Source organism: Mercenaria mercenaria, unplaced genomic scaffold, assembly GCF_021730395.1.
Source record: "Mercenaria mercenaria strain notata unplaced genomic scaffold, MADL_Memer_1 contig_2089, whole genome shotgun sequence".
Taxonomy (NCBI): Eukaryota; Metazoa; Mollusca; class Bivalvia; order Venerida; family Veneridae; genus Mercenaria; species Mercenaria mercenaria.
Window position 1 is genome coordinate 1 of NW_026460124.1, and position 27,979 is coordinate 27,979.

General features: G+C 32.7%; 2 protein-coding genes across 2 annotated transcripts; both read left to right on the forward strand.

Annotated features, from left to right (window-relative positions):
- Positions 1-2,347: 2,347 nt before the first annotated feature.
- Positions 2,348-21,675, forward strand: LOC128552155 (uncharacterized). The gene is made up of 7 exons (XM_053533174.1): positions 2,348-3,013; positions 3,887-4,045; positions 5,716-6,022; positions 6,270-6,530; positions 8,117-8,161; positions 13,877-13,936; positions 21,538-21,675. Exons 1-7 carry the CDS (start codon positions 2,441-2,443, stop codon positions 21,582-21,584), a joined length of 1,452 nt encoding a protein of 483 aa, XP_053389149.1. The 5' UTR covers positions 2,348-2,440; the 3' UTR covers positions 21,585-21,675.
- LOC123542533 (piggyBac transposable element-derived protein 4-like) lies at positions 20,467-27,979 on the forward strand. The gene is made up of 2 exons (XM_045328436.2): positions 20,467-21,931; positions 25,378-27,979. Exons 1-2 carry the CDS (start codon positions 21,512-21,514, stop codon positions 26,599-26,601), a joined length of 1,644 nt encoding a protein of 547 aa, XP_045184371.2. The 5' UTR covers positions 20,467-21,511; the 3' UTR covers positions 26,602-27,979.

Consider the following 27,979-nt stretch of genomic DNA (forward strand, 5'->3'; position numbering starts at 1 on the left):
ATAACAAAATATACCACTATTATTTCAACAGATTCCAAAGACAGGCTGCAACTACATGTATGAAACACTGAAAGTAAAATATACAAATAATCATTACACAAGAGAATTTTTCATGTTAACTAGTGAGTTAATTAAATGCAACCTGAGAAAGTTTTGTTAAAAAGTAAAGGGAAGTAATTATTAATAAAATAAATGAAGAAAAATGTATATATAAGGAAGGTAATTTAGAAGAAAAAACTTTAAATGTCAGTATAATGATAGTTGACATTGACAATGACCTATATCAAGTATGCACAAGATAAGAAACAGCAAGCACTTGAAAAATGAATTATATTTCTTTGCAATTCCAAGAATATTTGACTTATGTAAGGGTTCCCTAGATGCTGTTATACTGAAACAAACTTTAGTCTAAATATAGCTTAAATATACTTATATCTTCAAAAAAAAAGGAAGTCCCAAATTTCCACAGCTATTCACAGGCTGAAAATTTTAGGTACTAATATCAGCAAAGAGGTTGATATCTATACTTTTTTAATAACTATCGTCAAAGATAGGGAAAAACTTACTCGAAAGGCATATACTTCTAATCTAGTCATTTCAATGCATTTTCGGCTCCTTTGCATATAAGAAGAAATTTACAGAATTCCCCCTGTTTCTCTTCATTTTCAAAAAAAATCTGTACGAAGAATATAAACCAAAACATTCTCCTATGTGTCAGCTATCAGATATTTATTTCAACAAGGACTGTCAACTTAACCTTGTTTTTAGAAGAAAACAAAATTGCAGCAACGTTCGCTTCCCCGCAAAAACTGGACCGGTTTGGGTTAAACGCCGTTTTTCAACAGTATTTCAGTCATGTAACGGCGGGCAGTTAACCTAACCAGTTTTCCTGGATTCTGTACCAGTACAAACCTGTTCTCCGCAAGGAACTGCCAACTTCCCCAAATGAATGATCAGAGGTGGACTAATGATTTCAGACACAATGTCGTTTATCAAATAGTCACGGAGAACATACGCCCCGCCCGAGGATCGAACTCGCAAAAGGACTTAGTAAAAGCCGAGAAACTTGCTTTGTATTCTTTGCAAATGATTTGGCAGTGCTTCAAAAGAACTTAAAAATGGACTGTGAAAGTCTTTTGAAAGTTGAAAATAAATCTTATCTAATGACAATGATAGGGCTTAGATTACATGTAGGGGTTAGATATTATGTATTTCAAAAACCAAATGGAATGTCAAAATTACAACATATATAAAATTACCGTGAAAGTCTAACAAAAATAAAATAATAATAAAAATCATTAGGACTAAGCCTGTGCATATTTGGACCGTAACGGGGAAAATTATAGATGACAATTTCTAATAAATGTAAGGTTTACTACGCGTTCATTCGTATCCACATTCGTTATCGCATGCTTTTTTTCTTTTGACAAGATAATTATTTGGCGTATCAATCAACCCGTAAATTACACGTGCGCACGTTTGTAACCAAATATTTTGCGAATTAGTAGGTAAGTGTAAGTATTTGGATACCAACTTGCGCTGGATTTTTTTTTTCTGTTTTTTTTTCTGCAAGTGGTGAAAAAATCTATAGTTGCTAGGCAACAGAACATAGGTCGTAATTTTCTTGTGGATACTGTTTTGCTTTAATCTTTGTTAGATTCTGAACACTCAATTATATGAAGATACCATGTTGTTGAGGTACTTTATGATGAAAATGAATCCTTTATAACTGCTTGAAGTCACTTTTAAATTCCGTTTGCAAATGCAATTTTATGCACCTTTTTGTTATTTTGTCTTTAAAACACCTTTTTTATTTTAGATAGAAATCTTCAAGTCTATTTTCTAAAACACTGTAAGATTTTGTATGCAGATTTTTTCATATTATTAGAAATTTAATCAGCATTCAAGGGTAGGCAGTTATAAAACAACAAGAAGAGATGATATATTTTCTTGTTGCTAGGCAACAGGAAGAATCAGTAAAGTTATAGAAATTTTCTACTGATAGTTGATAGTTGTTTGCTTCAATACATATTTTACAATCATATTTTTAACAGTAGGCCATTTTAATATGTAGACAGATTTTAAATTCATGTCAATATGCTGCAATATTCTGTCTGGAATTCAAATTGTAAGTGAAACTTTGATGAACATGGACCGTCCATTCAGATATCTGTATATCTTCAAACGTTTTCAATAGACTGACCTGTATTTTTCAAGACTGTTTGTTTATACATTTTGTTTACTATTTTATTTGATCTTTAAATGAATGCAGATTTTTTAGTCAAATTATAGGTCTAAAAACCTATGAATGCACCACTAGCATATTTTCTGGTTATTTTGCAGATCTGCGCTATATAATGGATCGTTTTGAATGCTATGCCGAGACCACTAACAAACTGTAAAATTATTTTGGCCAAAATAGCCTACTGTTTATACAAACATGGATGCTAAATTGTACAGTCATAAACTATCAAAATCCACATTCAAGAACTGGATTAAGGCTGGGTTGGGTGTTCTGTATACTAAAGAAGGCATTGAACCTTTTGTTTATGATGAAATAGAACAGTTTCAGCAGAAATGTTTGAGCGACATATGCAATAACAATGGACTTCCTGCCGGTACCACATGTTCTAGTTGTTGTACGGAAAATGTTGTTATTTGTCCTACAGATAGAATTTGCAATGTAGAGCGTGGGAAATGCAGCTTCCATAGAAATACTGCTACGTGCTATCTCCAGTGTGGTTGTCCTAATATGATATGTCATTATTTCAAATGCGAGATTCATAATGCTCATCGATTCTACAGTCCATCCTTAAAAAACACTGATGCCGCCCACTGGTGCAGCAATCCATGGGAGGTTGCTAAATGTTTTATGCCACCAGACGGTTACAAGGATGCGACGAGATCAGAAGAGACAGATTTTTATGGTATCAACAGTGTTATCATCAACCTTAAAGCATTTCAGTTAAAAGTTCAAGATGACCTTAGCAAGATAAACAATATCGTTGAAAAGGTTTGTCTAACAAATTTCGATACTAAATTGTTACATATATACAGTCCCATGTAGACAACGTAAATGGATTATAGATTACTGTCTTGTCAGTCTTTGGTCCGCTTGAACGTAATTTGGACAGTTAGTAATCATTATCGTTTTGCATGGCAGCACAACATGTCACACTCAGACAGGACATGAACTGTAGTTTTTTATGGTTGAAGTTACACTCAAAGATCAAAATTTAACACAATATATTTCGTGTCCAGTCTTCGTCTGGGCCAAAGTCATGTTTACTCTGGTATCTAAGGCTTTACGCCGTATTTGATTCCGACAAAGTCTTTGCATGTACTAGAGAAATAGAGACAGAGCACAAACATGTAATTAAATGATAGGAGCCATTTAACGTATCACCAAAGATTCATAACTATCGTGACTTGTCTTTAGGCAAAACGGACAATGTCAATGCAACTTCTTAACTGTTATTAATTTTAATAACGATAGATGTCAATAAAAATGATTTGTACGTCTGTCGTTAATACTTGTTTATCTATTTCACTGTTAGCTTAAATTGTTACTTGTTTTCAAATCTTTGAATGGCTACTGAGAATACTCTACATAATGATTTAACGAGACAGATTTCTTTATCAAAATCACGTGTAAAGTACGTTGAAAGGGACAAATTATTTCATTTCACCTTTATTGTAACGATTCTTTATGTACAACTGTATTCAAGCCAAAAGTTGCATTTTATAAATTTATCATTTATTTCAAGACTATAAGGTATAGTTGTTTTTCGCTGGGATCTCTTTGTTAGTAGTATTTCCTCTGTAATGTAAAAGCATTTCTAAATATACATTGTATAAACACCGTATTTTAACTGTTTGTTTGCAGGCTAGACAGGTAGGCAAAGCTGTTCTACATTCCTCTTATTTAGAGGTTGAAGATGGAGATCTACAACAGTACTTTAGCACCTTACGGAGTCTTTTGTCAGATCCAAAATATTTGGCTGGTCAAACATATTCACGGAATGCTGTAAAGAAATTATCGGAGGTACCTTTATTGTATATTTTTCTGTATTAAACTGCATTATTATTTCTCTGCAGGCATTGAGATAAATCTTGAATTTGTCATGTCATGGTTGCATGTAAGTCTGTGTGTCTGTCTGTTTTCCGTACGACACAAAAGTGCGCCGTACATCATCTTGTGAGTTGTTGTTGTGTTTAAACAAATCTTTGTAGGATAATTGTGTTAACTACCTGTATTTTCTGCTTGAATGATATTACCGAAGCCGTTATCCATTAATGGCGGACAATCAGATTTTGTGCAGCTAAAAGATGTGATCGAATCTTAAACAAATAATTACATGTATTGAAATTAATTATTTTGATTAAGTTCTTCTAATTAAACATGTTAGATCTTCATTGATAATATAATCCTAGTTGCCCAACCAAGATTATAAGTATAAATTTGGCAAAGGCACGATACGAACTATTTTGTAACGTTTCACGAAGGTTAAATTGACAAGAATATATTTTCCGTAATTCAAAAGAAAGGGAAGCCTGTAAAATTATTACGACAGTTTACGAGAAGTTTAAAAATAATGAATTCAGAGACTACACACTGTTTTAAAACTTGCTTTAGATTCAGTTTGTTGAACTATCACAAAACCTATCAAATTAAAAGTTATTTTATAGAAATTGTATTAAAACAAATAAGGTAGGTGTATATGAATGGTGTGTATGTAGGGGTCGGAGAAATGGGGGATAATGACAACTTCTCCAGAAATCTATCGCCATTTTTGATAGAAATCGATCTTTGATTTCTTTAAATAAACATGCACAGTATCTCACAATGTTGCTTATTTAAAATCTGGTTAACTGTTCTTAAAATGTATCGGATAAAGTGTATACTGTTTATACGTATTATGTCTATTGGATTGTGACTGAGTTGTTTCATAGATGGTATTACCTTGCTATTGTGTCAATACATGTATATCAAGCATTGCTTAATTTCGTTTTACTTTTTAAATAAATAATGTTTCAATAGCATATTATAATTTGTATCCAAAAACATGTCGATTCTCTATCACGTAGTAATATGTAGTTAATCTATCATATTAAAACTTTTGAAAGTTGAAAAGCTACTAACAAACCTTGTTTACAAAATGGGTAAAACCATTATTATAACTAACCCAGAAGTGTAGATTTTGTCCCTGTCAATGGTACCGTTAAAATATCAAGCGATCTTTCAAATAGAGTCGGAAAAACAACGACGATGGTTAGTGTTTGATGTCCATGTCTTCCCACTTTATTTCCTTGTCTGTAGTTTGTAAATTTTAGACACCTTCGTGCATTTGTTTGACTTTTCAAACAAGAAAAGAAAGACAAAGTTGTAAAATCCATACATTTATATCATATCCATGTTTTCATTTGTTAAGATTGTGGAATTTTAGCGACATAAACTTTACCGTAGCGAACGCTAACTTTAAGGAAAGGACCTCAGTTATTTTTAGATGAGATATTGGCTCGTGAACTGTTTCGTTCAGCACTAAGTCTTATTGATAATCTATATGTGTATATAAATACATTATAATTTGTGGGTAAAATAAGGTTACAAAAATAACCTGTATCTACTGAAAATAGATATAAAACACTTTTTAAATAAAATCAAATCACATCGTCATTTGAGTTTTGACAATTACAGAGGAAATTATATTTCAGCTTGAAGGCGAAACTTTAGTCATTGCTATACAAGATATCAAGAAACTGCTGGATGATGTTTTTAATGCAGCTGAGGGCGAACTAAGGACTGAAAAGAATGAAAACAAGAAGGAAGCTGGGAAACAGAAGTTAGAACTAATCAGAATCACGATGAAGTCTATAAATGATTTTGAAAAACAAGAAAAAATGTCAATATCTGACCTAGAAAAAACATTACAATCTGCACTTGATGAAGTAGAAAAACAAACAAAGGAAACAATAAGAAAGAAAGAATCAACAAATAAGGAACACCAAAATAAAGCTAAAGGTAATCCATTTTACTTTTATCTATAATTAAATGCAATAAGTTGTTGTAAGTGAAGTTAATTATATGATTAATTTTGTCATTCATGATTGACTTGTAGGGTGCACAAGTTTAAATAAATATGTTTAAAGTATTCATCTACTGATGCTTTGGCTTTGAAAATGTATGAATTTTGTGACTCTATGGCTGTGTTTGTTGTGAGCTGTGCTTCCGATAAATCTAACTTATTTTTTTTATCTTTTGCTTCCAGACCTAGATACCATTCCTTCAGATGTTGAACTAGATAAGATTGCACAGGCAATAGGACGCAATTGGGAGTTACTTGGACCTCACCTTGGACTTGCTACAACGGTGATAGACCGTATAAAAATGGACTATCCTACTTCGTCAACACGGATATATCGTATGCTATTCATCTGGAGGCAAGATAAAGGACAAAAAGGCACTAAACAAAAGCTGTTCACAGCTTTTGGAAAACAGCCGTCCGTAAATATTGACTGGAATTCACTCGGTATGGTTTGCACCGTCTTTTCAAATTGTGTGATATGTTCAAAGCTGTACGTAATGAATGTTTAACTGCTACAAAAGCTATTTGTTTACATAATGAAACGGTTTGTAAAGACAGTACATATATATACATCCAAACAGTTTCATGTCAACACAATTTCGTGAGGGTATAATCTCGCGAGGATCGATGTCTTGGGAAATTAATCCTCGTGTTATTATTCATCATTAGTAGAGTTAGACTCTAAAATTTTCAATGATAGAAATGCATTGAATAAAGGCTAGAAATTTATTTCCAAGTCCTTGAAATAACTAAAATTGATTTAAGAAATGTGAAATTTATGATATTTGAGTTAACATCAATAACAGAAGTTTTAACTTAAACTATTTAACTTGAAATTGTGATCCTCAAAGAATGACATCTCTTTCTTTGGTCTAGTACTTATAGGCAGATGTGTCTTAAAGTTTATTTCTCTTGTAATTACACAATTGAGTGGGAAATGAAAAAGCCAAAAGACACCACGTCAATATGATAATTATTTTGCGCAACAAAAATTTAGGAGTTTTTCATATGTGTTTCATTTACGTCTCAGAACATTCTTCCTATGGATTTGTCAACGTACGTACTTATGTATGGTAAAATATTAACTTTTACGAAGCCGATAATAAAACGAAATACCCTTAAGTTTCTTTTTTTTCTTTTTTTTTCAGTTTTGCAAAATATCATAACATAGTTACCTTAGTAATGTGGTAGGAATAGTATGGTGAATTATATTGATCGCTATATACTATATCTTTCAATAGTACAATTCAAATTCCAGAAGGCTCCCATTTTGACATTTTCGCGATTATCGAACCTTGCAAACATGCGGAAAATATCAAATTCGCACACTAATGACCCGACGAAAAATATCTGCTGAAACATTTTAATAAATAGACACTACAGATTTCAGGCAAATGTTTTCCCGATGATTCAAAGCACTAGTAAATAGAAAAGTATATATTATCAAGGGCAAGTAATTGTGTTTAAAAGACTACTAGTATCTATTTCGCTTCGTTGTTCTTGTAAGACATTTAAATAAGAATTATATATTAAGTATCTAATTTAGATAGCAAGTTTACCATTATCTTCCTGGCTGAAAAACGTTGACATATAAAACAGTTGAAATTTGAACTTATAGAAAACAAAGACATAGGTTTACTTCCTTCAGTTGTTTACTGTCGAGGTTGCTTGAAAAAAATGTCTAGATTTTTTCTAATGCATCTCATTTTTAACCTTGACGGAACATTAGCAGTTTGCAGGATGAGAGCAGTAAATGCACAGTTTCAACGTTTGTCATGTAAATAAAAGCAATACAGCATAAACATCTGAAAACTGAATTGAAAGCCAAATATTAAAAAATTAAAATTGTATTAAAGAAAGTGTGCATTAAAATGTACTACAAATACATATGCTAAAACAGTTCCAAGTGCATATATACCTAAAAGTTGCTAACTAATTTATATCTTGTAGTTAAATTAAACAAATTTAGTATCCATCTGCATTTTTGACTTCATTTACTGACTGTTGCTAAGAACTATTATAAATTGCAGGACAATCATTTCCTGATGATCTAAAACACAAGCCAAGAGATACACGTAAGTATATATATTTTACCAAGGGCGAGTTGTTTTGTGTTTTATAGAAGAAGAAGAATCTTTTATTTCGACTTTAAAGAGTACCATTTCTTGTAAGACTTTTTAACGAGAATGTTTATAACTTAATCTTTAGCAAGCGGTATAAAGAAAAGTACATCACATGATGAGCATAATATTCGCAGTTAAGGGAGGGTCATAAATCATAAAATTAAAATGAGAAACATATGTTACTTTTTTTGAGCAAACATTATCAATTATGTATTTTCCAGACAGAAAAATGTTTTCAAATAAAAGGGATGAAATTAGAACTGATAGAAAGCAAGTAAGATTTTTATCTATCTTGTTTGATTGTTGTCGGGGAGGTCTGAAAAATATCTAGTTTTTACATAACATCTCCTTTTTACCTTGACAGTTTGTCATATAGATAAAACTTTGTCACATGAATTTCTGCTAGATGAACAAATTGTCGACTGGCTTGATTTAATAGCAAAAATTGATAGCTCAAACTATATTACGGTAATATACATTAAGGAATTCTACTCTCATATACATTAATACAGTTCCATGTCAACAGAGATATATACAGTTGAACTTCAATGGCTCGAACTCGAATCTTTCGAACACCCGGGATAGCTCGAACTCTTCGCCCGGTCCCGAATTTATTCCTTCTTTATTCTATATAATTCTACCTCGGATCGCTCGAACTTCGATAATTCGAACTCTCGAACTCATTTGGTGGTCCCCTCGGCTTAATTACAGTGATAATTACACCTATTCAGTCGAACAGACAATTTTTGCCGGAATGGCTTGTGTTTACAAAGTTTTTCACACTTCTGCCTGACATTCGCCAAGCTTCCCCTTTAACCGGCGCGTGCGTAATTTTCACACGCTTACGTAATTAGCGTCGGTGTACGACAAACAAATTAACCAAAGTGACTTTCGTTCACTGCAATGCTTTAATTGGCTTTGATATATACGAATAAAATTATTTAAAATGATTGAGCAATGTACATACTACGTCTGTCTTTATTTTTTCTGCATAAAAACGCTTTAGCATGGCTGAACAACTTAGTAACTAAAGGACCCGGATACGGGGGATAGCTAAGTCGGCTACTGGAAAGCAATATATTTGATAATATTTGTACTGGACTATGATTCAAAAAGGTTTGTTATTCATGTCTTTCTATTTGCTGTCTTCACCAAATTCTTAAATTATATTAGTGTTTTATCTGCGTTTTTTCCGTATCTAAGTCATGTTTAAAAATAAATAATAAAGCATATTTCAGCGTTCGTTTTTTATTTATCATCGTATCATACACACATTTAGGTACAATATGACAATATATTATGATTTAAGGTTTGATACACACCATGCCCTCGAATTCCCAAATTCAAAATGGCCACCATTTGGATGGCTCGAACAACGGAAAACTCGAAGTTATTTCCACGGGACCCTCGAGTTCGAGCCATCGAAGTTCGACTGTAATTTGCTATATGTACCTTCTTTAAATTTTTTTTAATTAAACAAATCAAGTATCCATCTGCATTTCTGAGTTCATGTATCTGACTTTGATGTTATTATGAAAAATAATCATTCTTGTTGACACTGTCTATTTAAGGAACACGCTTCTGTATGCTTACCATCTCCGTGAGAATTGTTATTGCAAGCACTATGAGATTAAACAGAAATATCAGATCAGGGTTATTTCTATTAGTAGTTACAGCTTTTAAATTTGTTGAAATAACTGTAAATAAAACGAACATATAACTTGCTTTAAAATGTTTTGAACAAGAGAAACAATTGTAATAAATATTATTAAGAACTTACGATAGAAAGCAAGATATAAGATATTAAAACAACGATAAAAAATTTGTGGCCATTATTACGTTACACGACAAGACAAATAAGGACCATATAAAGTGTTTGGTATTCTACTCGGATAATTAACCTTATATTTCGTGTTGGTTATTAAAAGAATAGCATTCAAGCCGTCAAAATACGTTGCCATACATGATTGTTAAAAATGATAGTAAATGCGTTACCATGGAAACAATAGCTCCGAAACATATACATTTTCAGCTTATATTAGATAGTTAACGTGTAACTAGGAAAATAGTCAACTACGCAGTTTTCTGCAGACACTAGTTTGATTACATCGTATGTTTGCCTGAAGAAGTATTTTAATACGAAACGCGTCGCAAACTTAAGTTAGTTTCTTTCTTGAAAAATGTTAAATATTTGTATTTCTTTCTTCTTTTAACATGAAATACCTATGGAATATCATATATTTCAAACCGGTTTAAAAAGTGTACTAGAAGAGATAGAAATTAAGGAACGTGAGATTGTTGCTGCTGAAATATTAAATTACATGAAATACAATAAATTGTTGATAATCAATTAAATTGAATTTTACCTTTAAACAGGGTATGCAGCATCCTTATACGAGAATGCTTATAACTTAATCGATTGCAATCGTTATAGATAATTATAGCAAATCATTAAATCAGTCATAAGAAGTTAAGTGGTTAACAGAAATATGAAATTATAGAAAAATGTACATGTTTCTGAACAATCAGAATCAAAATAGAAAAAAATTAAAATAATGTTATTTAATTATGAAATTAAAACTCCCAGAAAATACAGAAGATTTTTGCTTCTCTCCTTCGTATGTTGTCTTGGAGGTCTGTTAAATTTCCAGCCATTTTTTAAACACATCTCGGTTTTTACTCTAACGAAATAGCTAGCAATTTATTTGATAGAAGCAATGTGTTATATCTCTCTGCAAAAAAAATGTGTTAATGTATATTCAAGAAATAATAAGTACCCAAACGTTTGTTTATCGTAGAATAATAAGTTTTGAGTTCTTATGCGTAAAAATATATCACGAAGGCCGTAGGCTTGAATGATAGACTATTTCGCATGAGAATGAAAAACTCGGGTTATTCTACAATAGACTACTCATGGGAACTTAATTATTTCGATTCTACCACGACATACTACTCAGTGTTAGATAAAAATGGTTACTACTTTTTACGACCGTGCTACGTTCCTGGATTTAAACACTTGACCAACAATTATCACAACCTATAACTATTGCGCCGCCAAAAATCACAAAATTAGAGCTTATTCTTTCCAAGTATCACAAACTAAACTGTATATACTTGTTTATATATGTAGTATTTCCATTTCTAAAAAAAAACTCTTGCACATCCACCTATCATTACCTAAACCTCTTGCCTCTCCAGTTATCACATACTCAAACACATTGCTTCCAATTATCAAATTGTTTAACGCTCGCAATTTTAGCTGTCATAACCTTTGCGCCTATAACTATTACAAACTTGTAAGTTTGTAACTCCAATTATCACAAGCAGATCCCCTGCACTTGTAACTGTCACCCATATACCTCGCACTTTAAATATCATAACCTAAATCTTTAATCGAAACAACATTAAACTCTTTCACTTCTAATTTTACAACCTGAAACAATTGCACCTCGTATGAATTTTGCACTTTTAATTCTTATAAAAACTTGCACCCGTAACTATCATGATTTTAAATCTCTTATTTTCACAACTTCAAGCATTTGCATCTAAAAATAACACGAAAATCAAACCATTTATCTTCAAATTATCAAAAGTTTACTCTTTCACACCCAGTAAACGGAATCATTGAGGTATCTCCCTGCTGTCCATAGCAGGCAAGATCCTATCTTGAGATCTCCTAAACCGCCTTAACATTTACTTCGAGCAGTGGTTACTACAAGAAAGTCAATGCGGCTTTAGAACCGGAAAAGGCACAACCTTAATGTCAAAAATAACACCAAAGTCTCTACACCAAATTCGCCGAGCTAACAAAAGCCTTCGACACAGTAAGTCTTCGTTGTATATGGCAAAGAATGGCTGCCCTTCCGCCTTCATCACTATGATTCGCCAGTTCCACGATGGGATTATACCACACGTACTAGATGATTGTGATGCCCCCCTAGGACTTTCCTGTCAGCAATGAGGACAAAATAGATGTGTTCTAGCATAGGCAGGGTTCTCTAGCATGTTCTCCGCAATGCTTACCGATGCCGTCACACAAGACGGTCCTGGTCTGGCAATCGTCTAAAACAACGACGGCAAACTTTAAAACCCAAGTCTCCTCAAATCACCAAACAAAGTCAGCCAAACCACCATTTGTAACCTAATCTTCGCCCATGACTGCGCTTTGGACGCTAACACTAAAGTGCAAATGCAACATAGCATGGACATGTTCGCGGAAGCATGTGGAAACTTTTTAGTCTACAATCAGCACAAAGAAGACTTAAGTAATGTACCAATCTTCACCAGGTACTGCCTACAAGGAATCCACTACCGAGGTCAAGGGTGCCACCTTTCAGGCACTGGACAAGTTCACATATCTAAGCAGCACATAACGGAAAACTAACCTGTAAATGTTTTCACCGAAAAAGCAACCGCTTGGTTTTGGATTTTCCATCAGGAAAAACTGACGGAGGTGATATTTGCCCATCTACCCATCTGCCCGTACCACCAGGTCGTAAGATGACTCACATGCTATTTACACGTAAATCATGTTGTGCAAAAAGAATATATTCCTGAAAGAGCGTTCATATGAAAATCTCCATCTGTTTAGAAACTGTTTTACAGTAACTCAGCATAGCCTCGTTAACGCATAAACAGTTAACCGAGATAAGATAAGATAAGATATAAGATCAAATAAGATGAGGTAAGATAAGATAAGATCTTATAGATAAGATAAGATAAGATAAGGTAAGGTAAGGTAAGGTAAGAAGGTAAGGTAAGGTTTATTTAACGTTAGTTATAAATAAAAGTTACAACAGAAGATTGAAGATTGTATCCGACATAAGCCCATTACCCTATAACATAACAAAAACACTATTAAGACTTAATTAAATTTATGTTCTCCAGATTGAAACCTTTGTATCAAACCTAAAATTGTAATTGAAAGACATATTACTTCATCATATTGTTAAAGATAAGCACAGAGAATTATTTAATTAATAAAAAGGTACTTATAAGACAGTGAAAAAAATAAGAGAATTTAATACAAAAGCTAAGAACAGTAAAGTCAAGTTCAAAACTGGGTTATGTGGAGTAAAATCTAGGTCAGTAGGTCAGATCAATGGAAAAGCTTCTAAACACTCTAAGAGACCACATTTTTGACCCAATCCTTATGAAACTTGGTCAGAATGGGCCATGTGGGGTAGAAAACTAGGTCACCTGGTCAAATAAAAGGAAAAGCTTGTGAGCACTTTAGAGGCCACATTTGGGAGTCAATCTTTATGTAACTGGGTCAGAATGTTTGTTTTCATTATTTGAAGGTCAAGTATGAATCTGGGTTATGTGGGGTCAAAAACTAAGCCACTAGGCCAGATCAAAGGAAATTCTTTTCAACACTCTATAGACCACAATTTAATTTTGAAACTCATGGGATTTAGTCAGAATGTTTGTTTTGATGATCTATATATCAAGTTCGAATCTGGGTCATATTAGGTCAAAAACTAGGTCACCGGTCAAATCAAAGGAAAAGCTTGTGAACACTCTAGAGGCAACAGTTGTAACCAAATCTTTATGAAATAGTCAGAATGTTTGTCTTGATGATCTCTTGTTCCTTTTCCTGACTTTGTTTGGTGGCATAAAAACAGAAACACACAGAATGCTGTAGAATTCTTTTTTCTCTTCATTCAGGTACAGATAAAAATCCTGGGTTGAATGCAGAAGAACAAGCATATAAACGACGTAAAGAACGTAAGTTACAATACAATATATTTGACAATAATATTCACTGCAATCATATCTTCCTATCTTATAATAATCTACACTGAATGTACAAAAGTGTTCCAGGCAATTCTTAATGTAGCGAATCTTAGATAAACAAATGACAAAAGATGAATAAAAGTGTACTCCATACAATGCCGGCAAGTTCATTCTTTAACTTTTTGTCTAGAACTGCCCCTTTTCCGTAGGTCAGTATTAAGGATGTGACTATTTTACTGTAAACGGTCGCATATTAACAGCTCTAGAGAATAACTGGAGAGAAATGTACACTTTTGAATTCCTAGCTTACATTTTCATGTTTAAATGATAATTGCAGTGTGAATTCATATTTTCTAAAACATTAACAACTGAGAAGAAAAATAATAAACTAATATACTGATGTCCGCATGTACAAACTGTTTTTCATTTCACCCTACAATTGTTATGTACAACCACTATTTTGAAATTAAAACTGTAAATATATGTATAGACCTAGTAGAAACGTATGAATTGAATATGAATAAAATATTAAAATTGAAAGCTGAATTTAATTTACGTCTCTATAAATGTAATCCAAATTTAAACCCTATTCCGCGGCTATTTAAAGGCCTAGCTTCACTACTATATAAATGTACCCCCCCCCCGCCCCCCAATCCAATATACAACTCCCATCTTATCTGCTGCTTATCAGCGATTATGTAATAGCAACAGTTGATTAGAGGGCAATTAGAACAGTAGGGACCCCAACTAGACCATGAAGATATGTGCAGTGGAGTTGAAAGAAATTAAGTTTTCTTTATATTAGTAAATGTGGAATGAAAAAAAAATATTATTTTGATATTATGTAGATGATAATAACTATTACTTTATTATTTCATAATGTTATAATAATGATAATGATAATAATAAAAGATAATCATAATTATTATTATTATCATTATTATATTATCATTAGTATATTATTATCATTATTATTATTATTATTATTATTATTATTATTATTATATTACATATAGGATGATAAAAGATACAGTAATAATATTGAAAATAATAATGATAATAAAACACAAGATAGTGAAAACGTCCTGAGTTCTTTGTGCTGACAAAAAATATTTTTCGATTTGGAATTTTTTTTATGTGTTTATGTAATCAACATTTTTTAAATATAGAATTATTGTGTTCCATGTATACTCAATTTTCATTTTCAGTATGTTGCAAAAAGTGACTCATTTCATGCTTTGCTTTGTAACGTTGAAATTTCAATTTAGACAAATGTTACTTACAGTATTCTGCAAGCGTTAGATGAGTGAAAGTCACATTTTTCAGAAATATCACAATTCTCCAGACAGTATTTTAAAAAATAAAAACTTGTATGTTTCTTTAAGTAAGTTTCTCATTATTTCATTATTGTGAAAATAAGTTTTTGATTATTTTACTATTGTGTTTGATCAACAAATATTTTTCTTTACATAGAAATGCCAAAAAAAGAAACTAGTATAACTTTAAAAGTTACCAATTATTCATTAATTTAAAATAAATTACATAATTTCCCCTTCTCACTAATAGATACACTTGTAAAGTAGACTGGCTCTCCAATTAATAATGACCCTTGTTTATTGGAGCCATACTGTGATGGTCATTAGCCCCCAACTGTGCTGGTGAAGATAAAAATCACTTGGCCCACTGCCAAAATCTAGGCCTTTAAATTCTGTCTGTGTCTGTGCAACCCATGATTAGAGTAGGTAGCAGTTGACGGTCACGCGCCACACTTCAACACGCAAACCATAGGTATTTAATATAGAATTTTACATTAAATAAAATTTTTACAGGCGTCACCTTTCATAGTCAGGATGTTCATGCTTTTTAGTGACATTTTAAGGTTAAAAGGTAGGACTGGAGCAGATAAAAAATATAAGTTTAGCTTTCGGATCTTATCCTTTTTCAACATGTATAATGTCGATATTGTAAATTGTAAAATGTAGTATGCGCATATGTTTGAAATAAAATTTGTTTAAATCAAAATATAAAAAAAATGTAAAATGTAATAAAATAAGTGTATCATACTGAAATCACAAATATATTGAAACTATGTTTAAACTTGAACAGACTTGGTGGTACAATTAATCACCAGTTACAGACGTAGGTACTACGCCTATTAGTGTGAATTTAAAATTGTAGTACAGGCACAAGTCACCCTGCCCTATGGAACCTTTGCATGTGTTATGCTGACAATGTATTGTCCGAATCTGAAGCACTTCATGAACCTTAAAAGTGTTGATGTTAATCAAGTAAAGCCATATCTGTGTATAACATTATCTTTCTATCAGGGTAATGCACTAAACATCTTCTAAACTTGTTAACATAGACAATGGAATTACCAAAGGCCTCATTATGTTTTGAAGACAAGCATGGAAAATGTTGATAGGTACTTGACATTTTTGGTTTTAAGGTATAGGTCCATGTTTCGGAGAAAAAAGTTCGAACGTCATCAAATCATAGAAAGAAAGCATTGTTTTACATGAAAATTTAACAGCGTATAAAACATTAATTTTATTCTATAAAACCATTGTCAACTTACTCATATATATATTGAATTCCGGAAACACTTCTGGACAGTTCAGCGCCTTTAAAAACTCACCATTTTTAAGAGCTGTTACATGTCTTCGTTTTGATGCATTTGCAACATCGTGCGAGTGTTTAAACTTTACATAACTAGGCAAAACATCGTTTTTGACAATTGTTTACATTTATTTCTTTACAAATGGCATTCTTTTTTAAAGGGGGACAACTCATTTAGAATATTTTAAGTATTCAACGTTGTGGGACAGAACAGTAAAACATGTATTGGACAGATAAATTGTTTGTCAAGATGCTGTTCATTTACTTTTTTAAAAAAAAATCTGTTGTTTTGTAGTATACTGCTAAACCTTAACAATGGCGAGAAGTATCTATAATGTTGATCTCCATGACAAATAAAATATAAATGCTTTAAAAAGATTTAAAATTATGGACACAGAATTTTACCGTCATTGAATCAATTGTGTAAATAACGCACAGTTTGAGCTCATGGCGTATTTGGAATGAAATACTGCTGGTCTAAGGTTTTTCATCGTTTCGAATGAAATGCAGCACCTTAAAGAACATCATTCATACTTTCGCTTCGTCTACATATGGGTGATTACTGCTGTGTATGTAGTTGTCCAACACAATTCAACAGTGCTAACTTAACCTCATACTACTCTCACTTTCAAAACCTCATATTTACATAAGTCTTAATCTTTTCCATTGAAAGTTATGACGCAAAAATTACGTCATTGTTGCTTAGGGATAACAGACCGCTGCTTTCACGACGTACGCTTATAGTTTAAAACCAAATACAAAAAATATTCATTTAATATTTTCTTATGAAATACTGAGAAATTTTGATGAAAGAAAATTTAATTTTTCATTGTATTCCCTTTCACTCAAGTAAAAAACAAAAAACAAATTCCTTACTTTTACTGCATCTTGGTATGAAATAAATGTCACCAGCGGCTACGTTACTCGTAAAATATTACATTAATTTGAATAAATATCGATGAAAATTAAAATCATATTTATCCAAAAAACTTGTATATCGTCTATGTATTGGGAACTCAATAAACTGCTGCTCTGTTTGTCAATACTGTTTTTGTTTTTATTTTATTGTGTATGTGTGACTACGTCAATTCTTTTAACTAATCAAATTTAGTGTTTATCAGAAAAAGTGTTATGTTAAAATATATTACGCAAATTTATCTCTGATTGTTCATTATGATTAGACAAAAGCTATTTATTTATTTTTAAAGTGATCTGTTTCATTTGTTATTTTTTATTGATTACGTTATCACAGCGTTCATTATACACTTACTCGATAGTTTGCCTTTTAAGAGTCCACAATTTTGCCTTGTTAAATAGCATTGACTATCGACCGGTAAGTCACTCAATAAGTGTTTAATATGGCATCAGGAAAGATTTGTCATTTTTCAAAATCAAGGTTTGACCTGGCTTGGCTACGTTTAGTGTTGAGCAATTGGCCTGTCAACATCACCACATATATGGACCGGTAAACTATATAAGTGATCTATTAATCTGCATTACTCCTTACTTCTAAATAATCTATTTAGTTTAACGTCTAATAGTAACAATTACTTGGGAAAGTATCATGGAAGGTTCCAGATCTTTCTTCTTCCACCAAGAATAAAAAAAGTAGATATTGGTCTCTCAGATAGTAGTGTATGTGTGAGGTTATACTAGGTAATAGTAGGATATACTAGTGAGCAGGGCAGTCGGTTTACGCGGAGTCCTGCGAGGCAATATAATTGAAAGTATGACAGTGCTCCACCAGTCCCTAATTCAGTAGTATTTATGAGATATTATGCAGGTCAGGTCAGTTATCCACCGGCATCTCTGTCAAAAGTTATGTAGGAAGTAATATGAGTATATATGCTAATGATAGTCTGAGTTACTTCTCCTTGCTTCAAATATTCATTTTGTCTGTCAGTGTAAAGATTCATCATACCCACCTCTTGATAGAATTGGCCAATGAGCGATTCGCGTTTATACCATATGACTTTCCAGTATGTTTCCTAGCCATTTCCGTTCTTTGGATGGTTCACAAAATGAAAAATTGCATATCTAAACAATGAAGAAAGCTGTGTATTGATAAAAGTATATGCACAACGCCATTGTTGGACTATTCCATTGTGTTTGTTAGGAAATTCTGGTTGAAAACCGTTTCGGGGGCGATAGGGAAGCACTTTCCTGTCCGTTAGTCCGTCATGGGATTTGAATATTACTTGCAAAGTTGTTCACTATTATGTTATGGTGTGTGTTTTGCGTAAGAACCAGGTTCCTAGGTATAAGGTCAAGGTCACACGAAGAAGCCAAACGTCAAATACATGAATAACATTGTCAAAAGCATTTCTTATTCATGCACGGAGGAATTTTAATGTAACTTGGCACTGGTGTTCACCACCACAAGACAGCGTGTCTTACGCAAGAACCAGGTTATAGGTCTAAGGTCAAGGTCACACTTGAGGTCAGAGTTCAAATTCAAGAATGACCTATATCGGGATTTTTATGTAACTTTGCATAAATTTTCACCACCATGAGGCACCTTTGTTTTTAGCTTATTTGAGCAATGCTCAGATGACTTATTGTGATCACTCGATGCCCGTCGTCTGTCTCTCTGTCCGTCTGTCTGTCAACATTAAGCTTATTCATGCGAATGAGGCTATATTTTTCAATTGATCTTCATGTCATTTTGTCATAATGATTACCTTGATAGAAATCTAAGTTAAATCTAGTTTTAATATGGGTCATATGGGGTAAAAAATCAAGTCATTAAGTCAAAGCAAAGAAAAAACTTTGTTTATGCAATAGAGACTGTATTTTTCTATTGATCTTTTCGAAATTTTGTCCGAAGGTCAAGTTTTCTAATATGGGTAATATGCATAATACGTTTTCTTAATACTTTTAACAATTTGAAATAATGTCTAATAGGTCTCACATAATTATGTTTTTTATTTTCAAAGCTTTACAAATGTGTGGTTTGTGTATTCAAAATCCTCCGGATGTTTTAATTAAATATAAACATTTATATTTTGAAAGTCTTGTTATATTTCAAACTTGTTTTATATAGTTAAGAAATAAACGTGTACAAATTGACGGTGTTTTTGTTGACTAACAATATTTCCACTAATTGTTGAGTAGTTACCTCAAGAAGCGATGCTTTAGGCCTGACAAATATGCGAGTAACAACATCCCAATAAAGTACTGTGTCAAACCCATAGTGAACAATTAAGATAAATGAATCAATGACCATTTAATTGGAAGTTTGTTTATCGCTTTATTTGGGCAAGTTGCTGTGAATTAAAGAGGCCGCACCATACGAATAAAATTAACACAAGATATGTCAACTTGTCAATAGAGATCCTTTAGACCTCATGGATAGTATTTTTATGAAATACATGAGAAAACAGCTGTAATAATTAACTGGGCTGATGAGAAATTGAAGGGACATCTTATCACAAGGGCATATTATATTCTAACATTTTACAGTAATTGTTATAATGATAATTTTAATATATATTCAATATAGTCTGAATACTTGCACAATGATAACAGGTTTTTTCCAAGGAGGGTATTTTAATATTGAAAAATATTTAAAAGCTAAATTAAAGCATTTATTGTCAAAATTATTATATAACAATCACACTGTACTTAAATAAACTAACATAAAAAGATGCATTTTAAAACAGTCCTTACAGCTAGTCTCTTTTTTTCAAAGCAAAGAATATCAGTAAATATAGATAAAGCCCTTTCCTCAGGTGATAAACAGCTGAATTTTGATGAAATTGTCGGATACTTTACAAATCTACAAATATTTTGAAGTGACAGCGAGTGAATAACGATGTAAATAATGTAATAATTTTTTAAGGACCTATTTGCATGTACACACCCTATAAACGACTGTATTTCCCTTCTTCCTCTTGCGAGTGATCAAAACAATAAACTGACAGCTAAAATTGAAAAAAAAACAGCATTTTAACGTGACTGATTTGCTTTAAAGGTATATAAATTCACATTTACAAGGAGCTAAACATGATTTGTTTCTGTATGAAATGTGCTAGTTTGATAACAGGTAGAATTATAGCAATAAGGCGATTGATCACTGATTTTGTCCAGAAATGATACATTGTCGGCGTCAAAAGTACTTATTTTCTTGCTTGAAGAATGGCCTATATGTAAATTCCACTGTTTCATGGATAAAGATACAATAGTTTGGTAAAATAAAATAATAGCATTGATAAATTCTCGAATTTGTTTATAACCGTAAAGGAAAGAAGATTCGGTGTTATTTCCTAACTATATGCATGCTTGCTTAATTTCTGTACACGTGCTTGCGAGTTTGGTAAAAAGACTGTATGCCTGTTTGTGAGTGACTTCTTTCCTATGCTCCTGTAGTATTTCTTCATATTTAGAACCCGCAAACTATGTTTGAAGGAGGGTGGTATAAAGCAGTCACCATGCGGTCTGTCTGTTTGTATATGCGTCCTCATATATTTGGTCGTGCAATTACTTAAATGCTATTGCACCTACCTCATTCAAACTTTTGATACAAACATCGGCCATATGTATTTAATGTCCATCTTATTACTTTCCTTTTCCTTCTTAACTCATTATGCCCGCACGACGCATTAATGCGTCGTCCGATTCTTATCGGTATATCGCGTGCCACATCTAAGCGGTGTTGTAAACTACCTCTGGATACCGCATGCCGCGTACATGCGTCGTCACAGTAGTAGCTCTGAATTCCGCGTGACGCATTGAGTCGTCACATTTTATTGGTCTTTTGATAAACGCTTTAAGTTCTTTCTATCAAATTGGACCAATCAAAATTTTTGTTACGTAACATTCATGAGACATTACATAAAATGGCGGATGATGTGAAATAAATGTTTTCGTACTGGAAGCTGTAAAAACGAGCGTAGTTTTAACAGAAAATTAATACTCTAGTGATTTCTCCAAGCCTGAATATTCAATATGGATGATTCTGTAATTGATTTTAGTGACAGTGATTTCTCAGAGTTTGAGTCGGACGATGATGTGCCTCTAGCGGATTTGATTCGTAATTTTGATGACAGTTCTGATTCGGACGGTAGTGGAAGTGAAAGCGAAGACCAGAACAATGACACTTGGTCAGTAAATGACAAAACACCACGCCCAAAGAGGCCATTTATTGGGCCTGAACCGGGACCTACCACTTTACTGAGCCCTGATGATAAAGAATGGGACTTTGTTGAGCTTTTCTTTCCAGTAATGTTGATTGAGCTTCTTGTCAAACAGACCAATCTGTATGCCAGTCAGAAACAATCCAGGAAGCCGGATCCTTCATGGCGACAAGTGACATTTGTTGAAATGAAGGCATGGTTGGGAATCTGCGTGTACATGAGCATTATTCAGGTATTATAAATTCTATAAATAATCAGGTCTAGGAAAGTGGAGTATTTACAGATTATCTGTAAATTTACAGATAATCTATAAATTTACAGATTTTTCAATCTGTAAATTTACAGATCAAGTGTTTGAAAACTGCTAAAATTATATTTAGACACAAAATCGCAGCTTGAAATTAATTGATTTACTTATGGTACGTATAAATAAAGGTCATTTGTGGGTTTCAGTCATTTCTGTTGACTCTGATTTTTCTTAAAATGCCAAAAACTGAAAGTCAACAAAAATGGCTGAAACCCACAAATGACCTTAATTTATGCATGCTGTAAATAAACCAATTAATTCTAAGCTGCGGTTTTGAAGATAAATGTAATTTCATCAGTTTTCATACTCACAATCCGTAAATTTACAGATTGAAAAATCTGTAAATTTATAGATTATCTGTAAATTTACAGATAATCTGTAAATACTCCACTTTCCTAGACCTGATAATAAGTCAAAAAATTTCCAGGAAATAACAGCAGTACTAGACTAATGTTTACTTTTCACAATCGTTTTCAGTTGTAAAATTATTTTCAGATTCTATGTAGAATCTATCATTATATTTATTTCTAAAACCAGATATGCGACTGAAATGTACCTATAACTATAAAAAAGACAGACATGAATATCTGTTTTGATAAACGGTGACTTGCAACTTCTAAAAAAGAAAATATACATGCCTTACGGACAATAAATAAATATTGTTTTGATTTGACAACACTGTTGCCTTAGTCGATGTGCAGTAAATTCTTTCACTACTTTGTTTCGTCATGGTATAGAGGATAGCTATCAAATTTCTCCTGCATTTCGATTAAAAAAAATAAGTTTCAGCTTTTAGGACATTGTTTGAATGATGGATTTGCTTGCCATACAGCTGAGGTGGTCAACAGCTTTAATTTGCAATACCCAACCGACTCTAGGAAACAAGATACTGCTCAAAATATTTGGCGGGAAAAACTTTTGTAGATAAGGATCGGTTATGGGATTGTTTGCACATGTTACTAAATTGTATTCCTAGCACTGAAACTGAAGACATTTACTGATTTAGTGCAGTTAAAAGCAATCTTTAGATATAACATCGTTTCAATACTTATTTCTCTTGCGGACAGTAAAAATGATTGACCAGTTTGCTAAATTCATGAATTTGTACGAAACAAAACTAATAATTCTAATAACACTTCCAGAATTGTGTCGCCTGTCGGTGAAAAAAAAGTATTTAGCAACAGATAAGTTTATGGAACACTACAACAACAAATGAATATATAGATCGGTACTGGCATCCCAACCTTTTTTTTAAATACAGTTATAAATGATAATTTATTTTTAACAACAATTTTTCTCCATCCACTGAAACTAAGTAGTTTATGACCATAGGATTAGCAGCTAAAATGAAAGTTTTGCTTTGATAGTCACTGGAAATACTGAATATTATAGTTACAATATATTTAGTATCATTGATGATACTTTGAATCAAAAAATAAACTTATTCTTTATATATACTCTTTATACTCAGCAAAAAGTTTCAAGCTGCCAAATATGAAATGGTCTTTGCGATTATACACATACAGTACCTTTTCTTGGTTGATTTGTTGCAGAATTTCAGCTCCAATTCCTCCAACGAATACTAGTATGTTTTTTTCCCCAATTTAACATCTAAAATTACTAATTGACAGTCAGAAAACAAACCTGAAAATTTTCACAGGACTTAAATATGTTGATGTTGATATAACTGTATAGTATTGTCCGTAAGTATTGACCTGGCACTCATGAATATTCCGTATGTTTCCGTAAATTAATGTTCGGTTTCCGAACCTAAACAACGATATAACTATTGAAAAGCCAGTTATATACCATCATGTATCATGTGCAGATATAGCTGTGCGGACAAAGCGTTTTGTCACTAATCTCAGTGTTGTGTGTTCGAGTCCGCTGTCCGACCAAATTGGGTCTTTTTTATTATTATTATTTTATTTTATCTGTAAAATTAACAGACACTTATTATAATTTATAAACAAAATACTCTACTAGATTCTATCAATTAAATTTTTTCTACGTTCATGAAACCGTTCTACAAAATGTCGTTTAAAATCTTCAGGACCGGACAAGCATTCATTCATTCAACGGACAATTCAAAGAACTGTTGTTAGCGACACATCAAATGTTCCATAAAATAATATAATATCATAGTAACAAATACAAACACAGGGAACTATATTTTTTAAAAAATGGTTAAAAAAAGATTTGAACCCATGGTAACATGTTTCCAAGTCAGAGAGCTTACAACTACTTCACTGTATAGGTGGTTATCTAATAAATTTTGATAAATCTAGATATTTTCAGGACACAACTATCGCGTAAAATAACGAAAACACCCGAATATATTGGCGAAGATTAATGAGTGCCAGGTCAATACTTACGGACAATAATAAGTTTGTAAACATTGAATTGTAATTACTTACCCATAAACCGTGTCATTGAAAGACATGATTATGTAAATGTCAGTTTATCGTAAATAAACCGTCTGCAATACTTAAAAAAAAAACAACATGAAAAATAATGCTGAAAGTACCAAAACAAAATTAAATAAATTGATGTTTTGTTCGCCAGGCAGACCATATAAGTCGTAACAGCTCAAATTACCACACTTACAATGAAAACGGCCAGTCAGAGTGAATACAAAATAAAAATACCCGTATGAAATAGGAAAAACTATCAGTAACTGTCAATGACTTGAATATGTATGACAGATTCAGACAAATATCTAAGTGAGCCGCGCCATGAGAAAACCAACATAGTGACCTTGCGGCCAGTATGAATCCAGACCAGCCTGAGCATCCGCACAGTCTGGTCAGGATCCATGTTGTTTGCTAACGGTTTCTCTAATTGCAGTAGGCTTTGAAAAAGAACAGCATGGATCCTGACCAGAATGCGCGGATGCACAGGCTGGTCTGGATCCAAACTGGCCGCAAAGCCACAATGTTGGTTTTCTCATGGCGCGGCTCAATTCTGAAATTCTGTGTATTGCTAGCTTAGTCACAGAGATATGTTTGCTTATAGAATTTCTTCTTTTTTGTTTCCAATCAACACTAACTTGCCTATAAAGTATTGTTAGTTTATAATTCTGAAATAAAAAATCCCTGTCTGGATAATTTACGGTGCATTTTTCCCAGTTGCCCCGGCCCCATTTTCAAAGTAGTGGAAAAAAAACACTGACATACAAGTTTACATTAATTTTGGTTGTTTGGATTATAATGCTGAAGTTAATTACGGACTTAGATGTATGACCCGGCTGTACATATACAGCTTTTTATCGTCTTTTTATAAAGGTTTTTAAGTATATTGACTTCAGTATAGACACAAAATAAGTTTGTTTATATGCAAGCATTTGAACAGCTATTTTTTTGTGATTTCAGTTACCACAGACTCAGATGTACTGGTCTACAGACAAGACCTTTGGTAATTTGTCCATCAGGAAAGTGATGAAACGTGACCGATTTATGAAAATCCTGCAGTACTTTCATGTAAATGATCGATCAAAGATGCAACCAAGGGGTCATCCAACTTATGACAAACTTTTTCTTGTGCGACCTATTCTGGATGAAGTTAGGAAATTGTGTCTCCAAAATTACAACGCGCATCAGAACGTTAGTGTTGATGAGGCTATGGTAAAATTCCGTGGTCGTCTATCATTCAAACAATATCTGCCGGCCAAACCGACGAAATACGGCATAAAAATCTGGGTGCGGGCAGATCCGGCAAATGGCTACGTGAATGACTTTCAGGTTTATACTGGTCGTGATGGACCAGCAGAGAATGGACTTGCACATCGTGTTGTTACTGAACTGATGAATGGAATAAATGGACGAAACCACATTGTGAATATGGACAATTATTTCTCAAGTCCTATGTTATTCCAGGAGTTAGAAAATAATGGAACATACGCTAGGGGAACTGTTAGATCTAACAGGAAAGGCTTTCCACATACAACTTTGAAAAAGAAGGACGTGAAAAATCAAGGAGACATGAAATTTGCGCAGAAAGGAGAATTAGTTGCGTGCATTTGGAAAGATAAGAAAGAAATATTTACTCTTTCAACTGCTGATAATCCAGCAAATATTGATTCCTCTGTACCGAGAAAGTCGCGCACCGGTGACATCAAGGAAGTACCTGCGCCAGTAACAATTCCCGAGTACAACAATTACATGAACGGGGTTGATCATGCTGACCAATTGAGAACAGCCTACTCAACCTTCCGTACGTCAAGAAAATGGTGGTTGTACTTGTTCTGGTTTTTATGGGATACAGCGGTGGTAAATGCCTTCATCGTAATGAAAGAATCCCCGTATCACAAATTAAAAACGAGAAAAGGAAAACCCAAGGAACGCGCATTGATTGACTTTAGAATGAACGTTGCAAAGCAATTGATAGCGGATTATACGGAAAACGAGAAGGCATCTCTTGCCACTGTGAATGCCGGCCATTTTCCAAGTAATGGCTTGAAACGTGGAAGGTGCCGTCAATGTAGCAAAAGGAAAAGGCGGCATGAATGTTTCAATATGTGTTTACAGTGCAATGTTCATGTCTGTGTGCCTTGTTTCAAGGACTGGCACACTGACATTTTGAAAAATGGGTATTAGTAACTCAATAAAACAAATATTTGTAGGATATATGTAGCACTTTATGTGTAAGTGGAGTAATGAAATATACATATCGTGGATCCACACGCTGATATTACAATAGGGTTATTATAATAGTAGCTATCTGGGACGTTGTATTTTGCTCGAGCAGATTTTGATGAATATGCAACGAAATAGTTATAAGTTTTTGCAATTTAAAATATGCACTCTTTATTTTTGCGGATTTATATGGCACAGTTACTGTCACTGACAATCTTCATTGCCGAACTTAATAAAACTTTAGTAATCTAGTAATGCACACTTTCAAAAAAAGTCCGATGTCAAGATAATAGCAAATTCTATCCTTTGTAACGCAAGTTTGGCGGCAGAATTGTTTGAGCCCGGAGTAGCCAGTATTTGCTGCATAAGCAACCAGTGCCAAATGCACTTATTTTGTAACTTTATTTTTGAGATACCTTATTTCAACCGTCATAGTTCAATGAATCTATGTACATTGTACATTTGTTGTTGTTATATATTTAATTCAACTGTACAGTGTATTCAATTTTCATTAAAATCTGTTAAATTTTGGCAGACATAAAAACAAAAACACAAGTGTGGTGTGAGAAAAAGCCTTTAGGTATATATTTGATATTTTTCATATTCCTACTAATTCTATGATTCACTGTAATATTTATTGTTGTATTTTAGCTGAAAAAAAAAAACTTTATAAAAAATACATAAATTCTTTTTTCTTTACTTGTAAATTGATCAGTGACATTTATTTATTTATTTATGTTAAACTTTGAAACTGTCTCTTGTGCAATAGAATAAAGTGTTGTTTATTATTCACATATTTTGACCACATGCGGGTTTAGAATTGTAATGAAATATTTATTTGTTCATTCATTTATTTCATCCATCCATCCATCCATCCATTCATTCATTCATTCATTCATTCATTCATTTAAGTTAAACTTTGAAATTGTCTCTAGTGCAATAGAATAAAGTGTTGTATATTATTCAGTTATTTTGACACATGCGAATTTAGAAATTTTATGAAATAGTTTCGAAATTTAAATTTGCATAACAAACGTTTTTCTTACAATTAGTCAAAAATAATTCTATTTTCAAGACAGTTATAGTTTTTGTCTTTAATAGTTAAACTGTTTACTTATATTCGTTTTACTACATCCTCATATATAATGCTTTCACTATTTTTCTATAAATACTGATTCACTATTTTGTAAAATAAGAGTTATATCGAATGAAAACAATATATATTTCAAGTAAGTTTTAAAGAATTGTATTTATTTGTTGATTAAATATGTAAATAATAAAATTAAGCAAGTGATAAATGTTGTTTATTTTGTATATCAAAAAAAGAAATCTGATGAGA

Bases quoted from the DNA above. Each gene is read 5' to 3' on its own strand.
- LOC128552155 (XM_053533174.1), top strand. From the start codon at position 2,441: ATGGATGCTAAATTGTACAGTCATAAACTATCAAAATCCACATTCAAG. The intron at 8,162-13,876 runs GTAAGTATATAT...CTCTTCATTCAG, and splicing joins ACACAAGCCAAGAGATACAC to GTACAGATAAAAATCCTGGG. The intron at 13,937-21,537 runs GTAAGTTACAAT...AATTGATTTTAG, and splicing joins ATATAAACGACGTAAAGAAC to TGACAGTGATTTCTCAGAGT.
- LOC123542533 (XM_045328436.2), top strand. From the start codon at position 21,512: ATGGATGATTCTGTAATTGATTTTAGTGACAGTGATTTCTCAGAGTTT. The intron at 21,932-25,377 runs GTATTATAAATT...TTGTGATTTCAG, and splicing joins TGTACATGAGCATTATTCAG to TTACCACAGACTCAGATGTA.